The 16,294-nt window shown below is 33.4% G+C and overlaps 1 protein-coding gene across 8 annotated transcripts in view; it reads right to left on the minus strand.

Annotated features, from left to right (window-relative positions):
• ATRNL1 (attractin like 1) overlaps positions 1–16,294 on the minus strand; it is a 696,391-nt gene that overhangs the window by 643,859 nt on the left and 36,238 nt on the right. For all 8 annotated transcript variants that reach the window (XR_013824301.1, XR_013824302.1, XR_013824303.1 and 5 more), the window contains exons 4-6: positions 15,936–16,064; positions 14,376–14,584; positions 1,263–1,437 (exon numbers count right to left, since the gene is read on the minus strand). Coding sequence is in view for 3 of the 8 variants with exons in the window: in XM_079900307.1 (XP_079756433.1) it covers positions 1,263–1,437; positions 14,376–14,584; positions 15,936–16,064 (513 nt within the window). In the remaining 5 variants the exon portion in view is untranslated. The remainder of the gene's footprint in view (positions 1–1,262; positions 1,438–14,375; positions 14,585–15,935; positions 16,065–16,294) is intronic.

Raw genomic sequence — 16,294 nt, forward strand, 5'->3', positions numbered from 1 at the left:
TCTCGGTTCCTCAGGTTCTTTGCATATCTTAACAATTCATTTTAATCCTACCAACTCTCTTTCAATTCTTTCTACTATATTTTATCCTTCATTTATTGTGTTACAGAATTCTACTAATTGTTCACTTAAATATTTACCTAAAATTCTCCCCCCCCTCTCCAGAATTTATTTTATTTTATTTCATACTTTAATTCCAGTCTTATTCAGTCATAGTTTTAAAGCAATCTCCTAACACAGAATTTTTTTGATCCCCAAAATTAATAGGACGAGTATTTTCAGAAATTAGAGTTTACAGATAAAATACAGAATGCCCAGTTAAACCTGAATTTCAGATAAACAACAATTTTTTAGTATAAGTATGATACATGCAATATTTGGGACAAAACCAAAAAATAAAATAAAATTATGAGGCTTATGCATACTAAAAAATTATTCACTGTTGATCTAAAATTCAAATTTAACTGTGTGTCCTGTATATTTATCGACTGAATATGGCAACCCTTTTGGGTATACACCATTATGGTACACTGTCCAGGGTCAGTTCCAACTGATTGATGCCCAAGTTGCATCAGTTATTACAAATTATGAATATCACCCCTGAAAACAACATTGATAATCAAATTATTCTTATCTCCTCTTTTATTCTATTATTGAATAGTATTGAATAGTTCATAAAATAAAATTATCAGCTGAAAAAATCAGATAAAGCTAGCATCCACGCAGTTCTCCTTGTCATCTAATCACGCAAAGGACAATCTCTATTGAGTCAACAGTAAATGCATAACCTATCTTATAATACTGGCACTGTTCTCCCAACAAAAGCTTGTAAAGTAAATGCAAAGTAAAAGTTTAGGTAAATTAAAATTTGCAGAAAAACTGAAAGTACTTTTATATAAGCAATTATACTTCATTCTGAAAAAATAAAAGGTAGCAATATTCATAATGCCCAATATAGGCTTGGCCCGGCCTGGGCTTATTTAAAGTTAATATTTTCTTATTCAGAATTTATTAAAAGCACTCTAGAAAGTTAATGAAATATCTATATAGAACAAACCTATATGCCCAATGACAAATAACTTATTGATACACTGAGTTTATATATTCTCAAATCAGTCCTATGCGGCAAACAGATATATTACAAAAATAATCATTCATAAATTTGTGTATCAATAACATAGGGCATTTAGGATAGTCTTATTACCGAAAAATATCCAGCCTAAAAATTAGACTGTGAAAATCTGAAAAACAAAAAGAAAACTTACTTCAGGACCATTTGAAAAGAACTGTAGTTAAAAGTATATCCACCAATCACCCACATAAATTTCCCATGTAAAACAGCTTTATGGGAAGCCCGACCTACAGAAGGACTGAAGGGTTTAACATTTGGCAGAATCCAGTAAGACTCAGTGGAAGGAACATTCAAAGAACAATCAGGACCTATTTAAAAAAATCAAACAACACAATGCATTAAACAAAGACCTTAGATTGTAGAAACAGAATACATGGATTAAGAGAATTTAAGAATCCAATGCTCATCTTATTAATAATATAATGTACATAAATGGTCTGAAATATAACTTACAGAAAAAACTCTAAAAGCAAATGTAATGCTTACAGAGGAAAAAATCATACACTCAAATCAGACTTGGATACGTTCAAATAAATAATACAATCTGAAAGAATTACTTAAATGATATAAATTTCAGATTTATTTCAGTATGCTAATAGGATATTAGAACAGTAAACAATGTACTCAAAATCCCAGTTCTGTCTCTTACTAAAAGTGTGACCTTGGGAAAGTCTGCTTACCTTTGCCATCATCACGCCTTCATCTATAAAACAGAAATAACAATCTATCTCCTAAGGATTATTATAAATATTTAATTTTTTTAAACACAGTGGAAATTAAAGCATTCATAAATTGTAAACTATTAAAGAAATATAAAAATAAAATTACATTTTTTCTTAGCATCATTCTTATTAAGAACAACCAAAATTGGCATCAGTAGAGAGGCTTATTATCCTCAAACAGAAAAAATTATTATGCATAATAAAATAAAAACTATTAATGAGTGCAGGATAACGTAAATACTCTAAGTTAAAAACACTGCCTTTTCCTATCCATGTTCATGATGTTACTCATGAGTCTTGGTTCCTCACCTGTAAAATGTAGCAGGCTAGGCTAGATCAGTGTTTCTCAAACTTAAGTTATGGAAGGAATGCTCCTAAAGGAAATGTATTTTCATCAAATTTAAGGGCTCACAGATTATTTTAATTCTAATGAAACTAATATGCTTAAACAAAAACTAGAAATAAATTCCTTATGTTTAAAGTTCTTTTATAAATATAAAACCAACATAAACTTATAAATTATGTATATAAACAAACTTATAAAATCATTAAAATTAATTTTTGCTTAAAATGATGAATGGTGTTGTTCTGCTCAAAGTAAATCATTGGTCCTAAGTGGAAAATGATATCAATTCCATAGCACCTTTTTTATGCAACTTTAAGATACTTATATTATTTTGACAACATAATTCTCCCAGCACTTTTCTTTCATTTATCTTTTACAAACCTTTTTTATCCATATAATATGCCATAACATCTGTTGACCTTCACTTATCACAAAAGTATCAGTACTCTTCAATATTCTTTTTAGCCTGCAATAAGGATACTACTTGGTCCTAACTAAACAGTCAACACAAATGCTGGCACTGCAATCTAGTGGCATTTTTATACAATTATGAGATCAATCACTTGATGTTAAATTTTCTTATATCAAAAAGTTTTAGATTATCACTGAATCACAAAATTTTAAAGCTTCCAAACAGACCCTAATTTCAGAAATATTAGCCTTTACAGTTTTTATTTTCTCATTTGTTCACTCACCCATGCATTCATTCATTCATCTTCCAAGTCCTTTTCAATGCTTACATTCTATGAGTCTGTATTTTTCAGGTACAAATTAGATAGCACCCTAGATTATCTCTTTGATAACAACACAATCTTTTAAATCAAATATAGAAAACTTTATAATTTCTGAGTGAAAAGACTGTGAACTATTCCTTGGTAACCAAAGAAATTAAAGGAACACACTGATTTTTTTAAAAATAAGTTAAACTACAATTCTAAACCACTTAGAACGCATTTAACTCAGGTTGGCAAACAACAGCCCATGAGCAAAATCCAACCCACTACCTGCTTTTGTAATAAAGTTTCTTAAGAACACAGTATGCTCATTCATTTAAGTATTATCTATGGCTACTTCTGCAGTACTCAGCAGAGTTGAGTAGTTGCAACAGATATCATGCAATTCCCAAAGCCGAAAATAGTTACTATGTGGCCTTCTACAGAAAAGTTTACCAACCTCTAACTTAACTGAAGAGAAATAAGATCATATGGACAATTACACATGAGTGGTATACCTAATTGGTCTAAATGCTATATCTTGTTTTCTTAAAAAGAAAAATGTAGATTTATTTTAAATCAGGAATAATAAAGCAAAAAGAGTAAAATGTTAATAATAGGTTAATCTGGGTAAAGGACATTTGTATATTCTTTGTACTTTTTTTTTCAATTTTAGGTATCTATTCTTTTTTAAATTTATTTATTTTATTTACGTATTATTTTTGGCTGCATTGGGCCTTCATTGCTGCACACAGGTTTTCTCTAGTTGCTGTGAGCAGGGGCTGCTCTTTGTTGCAGTCCGCGGGCTTCTCATTGTTGCGGAGCACGGGCTCTAGGTACACAGGCGTCAATAGTTGTGGCATGCAGGTTCAGTAGCTGTGGCTCGCAGGCTCTAGAGCGCAGGGCTCTACATGTAATCACAAGTGTCCTTGTAAGAGAGATTTGACTACAGAAGGAGAAATCAATATTACCACTGAAGCAGGATGCTGTGCTCCATGCTTTGGAGATGGAGTAGGGGAAAAGAGCTAATGAATGTAGGGACTGAAACTCTATTACTGGAAAAGTCAAGGATGCAGATTCTTTCTTAGAGCCTCAGAAGGAGTGTGACCCTGCAAACACCTTGATTTGGGCTCAGTGAAACATATTTCAGACTTCTAACTTCCAGAATGGTAAGAGAATAATGAATGTGTGTTAAAACACCAAGTTTGTGGTAATTTGTTACAGCAATTATAGGAAACTAATGCTAATAACTAAATTTATAACTTCAGATAAATACTGTTATTTAATACAAGAAATTGGATTTTAGAGATTTTTAAATTTTTACTCTATAATCTAAAATATCTACTTTTCTATGCAAACCAGCAGTCAAATTCTTCCTCTTTGTTACTACCTTATTTTATGTAACTTCTAGCAGTTATTAGAAGGAATGGTCTATAGCCAAACTCTACAGATTGTCTTTATTTTACTCTAAATTAATAAGTTTATAAATAGAAAGATTTATGAATATGACTTAAAACTGTAAGGAAAATTAGATGTCTTAATTTGTAGTTTTCTGCACTCGTAACTAAAATGATTAAAAATGTAAATTTATAAACTGAATATTAATTTAAAACACAAATAACTATAGAGAACACTTTATACACACAAAGGCTTCACCACCCATTAAGTATCATTTAAAGCCATCCAAGACTCCCTTTTTATAAAAACACATCCATGAAAAGTCTACCACTTCATTATCTGTCCTGTTATGGAACATCTCTGCATAATTCTCCCTGCATAACTTTTATCAATCAATATGGGAATCTCCTCAAGGTAAGCAGATCACAGCTGTCTTGAAAAGGATGTAATAAACGAATTCATATTACAGTGGGTTTTCATAAAGATTTAATATGCTACCTTTTCCATGGGTTAATCCAAAGAGCATAAATGAATTTCTAATGATGTAATTTTCGGCATTAGTGACAGGCTACTGCGAGACAAATTTTTGACACTGTTCTACAATCCAAAGTGGAATTATATTCATCCCTCTTAAATTTATACCTCCCATCCTCACAATCTCTCTTGAATTCCAGACTCAAAAGTAAAACTACCTACATGACATTTCCACTTGGATGTCTCATAATCATCTCAAACTTAACATGTCCAAAACTAAAATCTTGATTTCTTTCCCTCCAAATCTGCTCCTTCACCAGTGTTTACCATCTCAGTAAACGGCACTTCCATTTACCCAGTTGCTCAGGGCAAAGATCTTGGAGCTATTCTTGAGTTCTCTTTTTCTCCCACACCCATATCCAACAAATCCTGGACTGACATTCATTACGTATGCAGGAATACAGCCTTTCCAACTGTTAAAACATGGAAATGCTTCACTGATTGTTAAGTAGATGCTGCTGCAGGTACCAGGTCTTCCCCTTCCCAGTTCCCCTGGCCCCTGAGATAATCCAGACTCTCCGCAAAAGACAACTAAAGGGGTAATGCCTGGCACAGCATGGCTCATCCAGGATCCTGCCCCAGTGCTAAAGTCAGCATCAGTTTTGATTGGTTGGTGTCTAAGTGTCTGTACCTTACCAATTATAAACATTTTTAAATTCGATCACCTCTACCAGGCTCTAAACACTGATCCTTCCCTTTCCAACTATCATCCTAGTACAAGTCACCATCCAATCTCACCTGGACTACTGCAATAGTCTCCAAACTGGTCTCCCTATTTCCATTCTTGCTGCCTTCCTATCACATTCAACTCTCCACAATGCAACCAGAATGATTAAAAATATAAATTTCCCTACTCAAAATCTTTCAATGATTTCCCATCACACTAAAAATAAAAATCCTTAACATGGCCCACAACTCTTATATGACTGGCCTCAGTATTCACTTACTGCATGAATGAATGAATGAATGAATGAATGAATGAAAATAACCTTAGAGCCATAAAAGATCAAGAGCAAGAGCTATGAAGTCAAACCTCGCTTTCCAACTTATTAGCTATGAAACCTTGGACGAATTAACTTCTCTAAACTTCAGTTTAATCATGGAGATTATACGCAGAAGAACATAGGATTCTGTGAAAATAAAATAAGATTGAATGAAATTGTACTTAATATTAAATACTATAATGAAACCTTCATAATAGTAACATTATTACTATTATGAAGTCCATCCTCTCATTTTAATATACAAGGAAACTAAGTATAATCAAGTCTACAGGCAAAATATGTTAATGAAGCCTAGCATTATTAGGTATAGTAAATATACATGCCAAAAGAAAACAGTAAAATTACAACTAAAAATTTATAATCAGAGATAAATACAATTGAGAAATAATTGCAAAGGACAAAACCTAGAATAAAGAAAGTACTACAAAGTTTTGAAAGTTTCTCCAAAGCAATTCCAGAACTACTGAATTATATTCTTTCTTCCTTCCCAAAGTAGTCTATTTTGCACTGGAAAAGTTTTTCTAAGGGACTCTATCTCTGTTTTGATACTGGAAATCAGTACAAAAATTTTATTTGCTTTATACAAATTAGTTTTATAAAATAACTTTTCTTCCATAAAGAAGGATTAAAATGTGAAGTCTTCAAGTGAGTTTAACAACAATTCCCTGAATAGTACCTCTAGTGTAGTATATCAGCTAGATTGCTTTGGTTGTAAGCTACAGAAACTACTTTTGGCTAGGTTAAGGAAAAATCGGTATTTGTTGAAAAAAACATGGGGAAATTCAAAGAATTTTTAAAAAGAGGCTGAAAACTAAGCTTAAAATAGACAGGTATCTGGATTTATCGTCCCATCAAGACTACTCTCAATGAGTGAAAGGCAATTTCCCACAAAGAAACTGGACTGCTAATAGGAAAGGAAAAGTATTCTGAGAAGGAAGATTTGAAGAGAGGTACATGTAACTTACTGTAATCACTCCAGAAATAGTCTTATGATCGTATTGAATCTGAAGTTCTCCATAATAAAAGGCAAAATGAGATAACATCATTGCAAGAGTCCTATCTTCTAACATCATCAGAAAATTTTGATTTTGTTTCAGTTTCCAAAGTATTCTAAACATTTTCTAGGCCCATAAAACCAATCTCCAAAGGACAGTTATCAACTTTAGTGTATTTTAAATGTCCACAGCTGTTCTGACAATATCCTAATTTTACAGAACAATGAATTTGTGAATGGTAATCACTACACCAGATCTGTTCCAAGAATACTTGGTTCTCACAGTTTAGGTCAATGATGTGATTACAGTATGGAAAGGAACTGCCCTTCTGTTAGCAAAGATCAGTGTTTTCCAATTACTATTTTTGAGTGGTGAAAGGCTTGCAAACAAAGCTTTATAGACTGGTTCTGATTAGTTGAAAATGACAAATACAGAGATAGCTGGGATTGAAAGCAGGATTTGTTTATCCCACCTATCTAAGTCAGAGGCAATAAAGTATGTGGTTGTAAATATTTCAACATTAGGTAACCTTCCACAAGGAAGGAACCTATGTCTAGCACAGAATTTTCTGTGAATTTTATTGTAACCCACAGTCCTTTGTTCTATTCTCTCTCTCTACACTCCCTTCCCTCATGATCTCATCTGATCTCATGGCTTTAAGTATCATCAACCATTTCCAATTTAACATTTTTAAGCCAATCAGCCCCAAACAGTACAGACCTCTCTCCACTAAACTCCAACTGCCTTTTCAACATCTCCTCTTAGATGTCTAAAAGACATCTCAAACGTAACATACCAAATTCAAACTGATCTTCCTCCTAAAATCTTCCTCATGTCAACTGATGACAACTCTATCTTACTCTAAGGTCAAAAAAATCTTCAAGTCATCCTTGACTTTTTTCTTTCTCCCATCCCCCATATCCAATGCATCAACAAATCCTATTAACCCTGTTTTAAAATCACATTCAGTATTAAGCAATTCTTACCTTCCTTGCTGCCTGCCCACACTACTATCATTTCTCATCTAGATTATAATTACAGTAGTAGTCTCTTAACTGGTACTCTGCTTTCATAGTCTATTCTCAATATAGAAGTCAACAGGAACCTTTTAAAACTAAGTCAGATTATATCAATCGTCTGCTCAAAATTCTACAATGGCTCCCCACTTAACTTAGGGTAAAAGTCAAAATCCTTCCAATAGCCTACAACACTAAGGCTTAGCTCATCTAGCTCCATTCCTCACCAACCTCCATCACTCCAGCACCTTACCTCCATATCCTCGATCATCTCCTTGCTCTGCAACTTCTCTGAGCTCACATCCGACAACCTGCCCCTCAGTCATTCAATTTCAGGCACACTGGCCTTTTGCTGGCCCTCACACACACCAGGCATGTTCCTGCCTTAGGGCCTTTGCCAATGGCTATTCCCTCTGCCTGAAATGCCCTTCTCCTAAACATCTATAGAGCTAACTCCCTCACTTGCTTCAAGTCTTTACTCAAATGTCACCTTCTCAATAAGGCCTAACCTGATCATTTTATTTAAAATTGTAACTCCCATCCCTAGATCTACCTATCCCTCCTTCTCAGCTCCACCTTATTTTTCCATTACACTTATCCCTTTCTAAAATATTATATGTATAATATATATGTTATGTTGATTATCTATGGTCTGTCTCTCTTAGCTTGAATGTAAGATCCACAAGGATCTTTACTTTCTTTGTTCTGTGATGTATTCAAAGGTCCTAGAATAGTACCTAGCACTTGGAAGAAGCTCTAAAATTTTTGTTACATAAAATGAACAAAAATAAATGAATGAATTAGTAAATAAAGCGTGTTATATATACATCCTCAATACTATTTTTAAACAACTTTTCAAGTAGCTGAGGAATAAAAACTTATTTTATTGGCTCTTGCAAAAAGTTGGATTTGCTGTTTTTGCTGGTTGGGGAAAATGAACAGAAAGAGAAGAATTTAATCTAGCACATTATCTGTTGCTTGTCTCTCCACAAAGTTAGAGAGATCACGTTCATTATTATTAAATTTCTAAAGGGAAACGTAAGCTATGTTGTGGATTTCTTTAAAGCAACCTATAGTCTCGTGTACTTATACACACTATCCTAAAGTAACTAATTCTGTCCTAATATGTTATGTGACTAACCCAGAAAAAAAATAATGTATGATAAAATATTCATGGATCTGAGCTAAAAGATTTTATATTTTTCTAAAACAAACAAAATCATCAAGTCTTTACAACTTAAATAATGCCATGGAATCTAAGTGTGTGCTCTGGTAGTCAATACTGCCACCCAATGGCAAATGCTAAAATCTAAAACCAAAGGACTGAAAGAAAATAACTGACCAGATGCTCAAATTCAAATGTTTCCCTCAATATTTAAAATTATGCTTTATATATCAAGTAAATTGCATAAGTTATTGGAGTACTAGTCTTCTGAAACATCTATACTTGAATGTCCACATATCACTAAACCAGCAACTAATACATTTCTAATTCATTTATTCAACAACAACAACAAAATTTGAGCGCCTACTACACAACAGGCACTACAGAAGATGCTGTAGGCACAAAGGTGATCAAAACATAGTCATTCTTAACTTCATGGAGTTTGTATTCCAGTAGGAAAGATAATAAAGAATCACACAAACATAAATGTGATAAAAGCTATAAATTTAAAAGATAGGGTCCTATGAAAGTACGTGGGGGGATGTGACCCAGTCTTAGAATGTTAAGGGGTGAGGGTGTTGTAGCGGGAAGTGCAGAAATAAGAAAGGCCTTGAAATATTTAGGGACAACGAACATTCAAGGAACTGAGATAAATCCAAAGTGTAACTTTCAATAAAGAATCGGAAACACTATAAAAAACTATCAAATTACCTGATTTACATATTAAGATACTGTCTTTTAATCAATCATCTAAAGGCTGAAAACAACCAACTTCAATCCTTACATGAGAACAGTGTCTGAACCGCACTGAAAATGAACACTGAAGATCTATAAAGAATATCCTGAAGACATGTAAAAGGACTGAACGATAGGATTGAACAGGGCATTCTGGAATAGGAAAGGACCAGGGACAAATTTTAAATGGCTAAGCAATGCTCTTGTATATAAAACCTGTTTTTCATCTCTATAAAACAGGTGGAAAATGTTTTGTTGCAATAGATTAAGGAAAGAATTGTACCCTGAAGACTGCTTGTTTATCTTTTCAACCTGTCTACTCCTACCATCTATTCCACATTGCAAAGCTTTTCTGAGTAGGCATGAGAGAACTATTCAGCCCATTCCTTGTCAATTATGGCAACAATCTACACTTTAAAATACTTTATTTGGATTTTTTAATTTATTTAGAAGATTCCAATCATGTGAACCCCCTTCCTAGTTTGGGAAAATCTCTGTGTGAATTTTGTTCAGAAACAGAATCCTTTCCCACTACACAATTCAGAAAAGTTAAATTCTCTATTTCTATATCTCAAGGCAGCAATTGAGAAAAGTTAAATTCTCTATTTCTATATCTCAAGGCAGCCAAGCAAGTCATGGATAAGACCTAAGTTTAGCCAAGTAGATTTTACTAAGCAGGCCTTCAAATCTTCAAAAGTGATACAAAGATGTGGGGAGAATTTAGAATTTTTTCTACCCAAGCCTGTAGCATACAGTATCCACAGTAAAGACACCAGTGGTGGTACCCCAGGGTCCAGTGGCAGTAACAGGAATATCCTAATCAAACTTCCCTGTGGCTTCATCTTTGCTGGGAACCAACCCACCTAGCCTTCTGTTACACCTACCCCTTTCTAACCAAGGTTTTTCCAGCCTTCCCATCTCCTTTGTGAGCTACCCAATATCCTTCTGTACAGGTTTAGAGAACAAAAAATAAGTTGCTTAAAAAAACTAAAAGTTAATTCCTCTCTCATAAAACATTCTAGAGGCAAATGGGCAAGTGCTACTGCTTACTACAGTTACTGCCATTTACCAGCCATTGGAAAAGATCTCAATGATGTAAAATTCCCACACAGCACTTCCACTCACATCCTACTTCCCTAAACTTAGCACAATAACCATACTAGACCCAAGGAAGGCAGAAAAATGTGGTATGTAGCTGAAGACCATGTGCTGAGCTAAAAACTCAGTCAATTCTATCACTAAAAAGAAGGGAAGAATGAATGCTGGTAGACAGTGGTCCCTGACATACTTTCCAATAACTGCCTTTTCTGCTCAGATAAGCCAGAACTGTTTCTGTTGCTTACAATCAAATCAAAGACTTATAGTGGTTCCGATTTTTTAAAGTTACGTAAGAGAGAAACCTGGAGCCACTCTGATTACGGAGTTGACAGGAGTCGGGGGGTGGGAACACACCGTATCTAAGAGTCTGCTTTGAAAATTAATGTTCTACTGTATTATTTACATATGAACATAAATCCGATTTATTATATCTTGATTTTCATGCCTTTTAAAAATTCCTCAGGACTTCCCTGGTGGCCCAGTAGTTGAGAATCCGCGCTTCCACTGGAGGGGGCACAGGTTCAATCCCTGATAGGGGAACTAGGATCCCACAAGCCACATGGTGTAGCCAAAAAAAAAAAAATCCTCATCTATCCCAATGTTTGGAAGCCATCTTAAAAGAAAAAATGCTCTTCAAAGTTGTCTTCTTCCCTCTTGTGACTTATTAAGACTTAAATTTTATTAAGTGAAAGATGTCACAGAAGCAGATGAATCCACACAGGTCTCTAGCCTTTAAGTAATCTATTTGATATGTATATATCATTGTCTTTGAAAACTACACATTATAACAAAATTAAACATTATACAATCAACTGTATACTTTTCAAAATGTTGCACTAACATTTTCTATATTCTTTACTATTTCAGCTTTTGGTTGTTACAAGTGCTTTCCACAGAAAAAGGGGGACAGTTGACTTTAATGGTGCCATCTAGTCTTAGAACATACTCCTATTGCCTAAAACAGTAAAAAGGTGAAAGCAGATGGTTAAGGAAGAAAGACTTAGATGAGCAAGTTAAGGGGGGAAAAAGTATAGTAATGGCTAAGCAAAACTCTTAGGAGATGCTACATAGAAAAACTAAACTTGGAAAACAAGGAGATGTGAAGCTTAGGTGGGACAGGCACTAGAGAAATGTGAGGAAGGGGACTCAAGACTTAACAAAAATCTAGGCTTTTCCTCTGTATTCTCTTAATAAAATCTCAGTTTCTAGAAAACAACATTTATTTTCTTTTTATACACTAGCACAGAACCAAACAGAGTAAGTAAAATTAACCAACATAAATGGATAAAATATAATGAAGGTAGCAACAATCTGTTACTCTTAACCCAAAGAATCCAGTTCCAAATAACACAGTAAAAACTGCCAGACTCTGAATCTCATAAAGATTGCCTCCTCAGCTCTCATTTCAAATATCTCCAGCTCTCTGATCATTCCTCAGATGCCCTAGAAACAAATGTCTCTCCGTTTCCCCTCAATGGTTTCTCCCATTCCATATATCTAAAATTAAAACCTAGTGATATAGTCAACAATCCCACCTACTTTAAGATATGCTTCCTTAGATATAGAATCAGGAGTCAGTTTGGAGGCTCAAAGAAACCAACCTGCACATCATCTGTCTTGAAAGACGCACAATATCCATTTCACCAAACACTGCCCATAAAACATTCATATCAATTCAGAGGTGAATTATTTAATTACAAAGAATTAATAGTGGTATAAAAGTGTATCTGATTTCTGTATATTTTATAATAAAGCACTTTAACATTATTCTCATTTTTTAAAATATATGTGTACATGCATATGTGTATGTGTTAATACATATATATAGATAAAGTTATTCATGTTATCACTTTGCTTCAAAATAAACAAACCCAGCATTTGCTTCCCCATTTTTATTTGCTTACAGACATTTAAGAGCCAGGAATTTTTATGATTTCAGGCACTCCTGACAAGAATAATAAAATGTGAAATGCTGATAAACAAAAGCCAGAAAAACAAAAGCTAATATTTTCAACCAGATACATATTACAAAACGTCCAGAAAATAAAGCATTTTAAAGAAGAACTACTAAAAGGAAGCAAAGAACAAAAAAGGACAGAGCTGTTCATAGAGAATATTATACAAACATATCCCTCTTTTGCTTTCAAGACTGTTAAAATGAGATGAGGACTAATAGCAGATGAAGACCAGGCAGAAAAACACCAAGCATACAAGCTATACTTCTATTTCTCAGGCCTTAATTTAAATATATTCTTGGTGTACTATTCTCTCCATAGAAAAGGACGTTATTTTAGTTTCAAGACTGAAACGGAAAAAAAAGATAACTCAAGGCACTTTTTAAGGGAAGAAAAGTCATGATTTATTAAAATAGCCACTCAACAAAATATATGCCTTATATGTATAATTAAAAACACTGAGAAATTTGTATCTGTCATAATCATAGTAGGAAATCAAATTCAATTCAATAAGAAATCACTGGTATTTCATATGGTTGGAGCAACTAATTTTTTAATGAAATAACATGGGTTTAAAATGGGCATAATTTACAGAAAGCCTAAAATAATTCCTCTAAATAAGTACTCAGCACACTCAGTAACATTTTTTCTAACTTGTCTCAAGAATGTTGAATGTGAAACCATTCTCTTTGGTTTTTACTTTTAGACAGCTCTGGTAGGAACTATTGCTACTACTGTTACACTGTGTCATAATAACACATGATCATGTAACTTTGGATTATGTATTTCTTGAGTCAAAGTTCCCCCATCAACAGGATTAATACACTGGCACAAAGTAAGCTCTCAATATATAAATATAATCTGCACAAAGCAAGTTCTGGGTGGGTAAGTATATAGATAACTAGGACCTATCTCTTCATTAAATTCCACAATGACAAGATTTATGATTTTATACCCAAATACTTAAGTAAGCTAAAACTCTTCAATGCAGTCTAAAATTAATCTTTAATAATAGATATTTATAAAAATTGTTTAGAAATTCTTCCCCAATTCTTCTCATTGCTTTTGCAATAAGCAGCTGTAAAACTTCTAAACTTTTAAAAATACTCTATGTTCTTTTAAAACATAGCCACAAGAGGTCAGTCTTTCCCAAGAAACAAGTTTAATATAGTCCAGTACCTTCCCAGATGAGCATCTATTTTTGCAATATACTATTTATATTACCCATTACAAATCAAATTTGAATGTACCATGTGTTAATCTCAGCCACGTCACCAAATCTTTGAGAACTCAACAAAAAGTTAAAGAAGATCAGAATGATCACACATCTACAATTTAAAGAGTTTCATATATAACTTCACTTGATTCCCAAAATAGCACATAGACAAAATCTTTACTAATTTTATTTGTGAAGAAGCAAGCTATTAAGAAGTTGACTGTTACTGAAATTCTAAAAATAAAACAAATACATGAGATTTGGGTGTGTAAACTACAGCAAAACAAATGAGTGTAGAATTTGTATTAATATATTAGATACATAAATCAATGTTTCAAAAGCCACTTACCTTGCCAACTATCATTGCAGACGCACAGCTTTTCACCTGTTAGGTCACAGTAACCATGATCTGGACTGCCGCAATTGGCTTTACAGTAAGGAATGTCACAAGCTTCACCCTTCCAGTATTTATCACACTCACAATATACTCTACTTGGAACAGAGACACTAGTTGTACACTTCCCATGACCAGAGCAATTGTTAGGACAAGAATTGATTCTGTAAAATATAATTCATATATACTCAAATTCAAGACAACTGAAAAAGAACTTCGGCTGATATTCTGTTAACTTTATAGTTTTTATGTTGTGTCTACGTGCTTCATTTAACGCAATTTTACAATGCGACTTCAATTCTTTACTCTGTACCTTTTAAACCCTAAAGCAATTCGGTTACACATGTTTGCAATTGGCCTCAGTTCATTCACTGAGTTTACTCTGCTACCAAGACTACATACTCAACACCTGCAGGATCTATACAGTTCCAAGCACACTGTTTTGTAAAGACTTAAGTAATCAGCTGCTTTGAATATATATTTCACAGAAAAAAATTAAATTCATGAATACCTGAAACAATATGAGAAGCCATGATTTAAACTGGTTATATAATACTTAAACAGCATGCTATCACTTATACACTGTTATGGAAGTAAAAGGATATTTACCAAGTTTTATTATAAAGCTGATTATATTCTACTATATATTTATTCTCCCTTGTGTAAATTCTTGATATAAATAAATCCTATAATAAATTGCTGATTCAAGGATATTTAGAATATTTTATTCCTCGCGAAAAATTCTCTGGTATCATTCTCTACGTTCTTGAAGAAAACAAACAAAAAAAATGTATCAAGTTCCTCTGTGGCCATTCCTAATGAAAGCAACTGAAAGCATCTCTGGCTAATTCACTTCACCCTTGGACTTCCAGATACAAAAATGTATACAGAGTCTACACAATAGATGCTCAATAAATACTACTTTCTAATTTTAGAGGAGACAGTGGTATATGGCCACTTACCTTATCTCCTAAGCCTCAATTTCCTCATGTGTAAAATGGGAAAAATACCCATTTGACAGACTGATGAGAAGAGAATTAAAGAATATAATATATATAAAGCATCCAGTACAGTCTTTAGAATACAGAAGGACTATGAAAACTCAGCTCTCATTCACTCTCCAAATTAGGTATAAAATACCTTGGAGCACAGCAGGGCAGATGAGGGCTCCCTGCAATCCTACACATCCGTTATTACCAGTAAAGTGACACTGTTTGTATAATATGTTTACTTAATTGTTTTCCAAAAATTTTTAATTTTGTAATTAATTTTTAACCAAACTTAACTTGTTACCATAGTGTCCTAAGACTTAGAAACTATCCTATACAAGCTTGGACAGTATTTTGGGATATTATTAAAATTTTATGTCACTTAGAAAGAGATGCTATATATTTTGGAATTTAACACACTAGCCTGTTCCTGGTATATAAGACATTTATAAAAACAAACAATAAACTCTTTTAAGTCAAATTATAAGAATCGTTACAATATGAATTTTTTTGAAAAAATACTTACGAGTAAAAAATGTTGAAGCCAGTTAGATTATATGCAGCATCACTAAAAAAATGTAACAGTGCATAGCCAGACGTTGTAACAACTTCAGGCACAGTTTCATTTCCCCTTATTTCAGGGACTATCAAACCACTGTAAGAGAGCAAAATTGAACACTCTGTATATTAATGTACATATGACAGTTAATCACACAAAATTTACTCAAAATATTCTTGTCAGAATCACTAAGTATCTATATTAGAATGGGCAACTAGAAAAATAAATCTAAAATGAGTTCCTAGCCATTTCTCACCAATTAGCTCTGCTACTGCTGCCAACAGACTAACATCTACTCTCATGCCACCATACTCCTTTTTCTCTTC

This window comes from Stenella coeruleoalba (assembly GCF_951394435.1).
Source record: "Stenella coeruleoalba genome assembly, chromosome: 16".
Taxonomy (NCBI): Eukaryota; Metazoa; Chordata; class Mammalia; order Artiodactyla; family Delphinidae; genus Stenella; species Stenella coeruleoalba.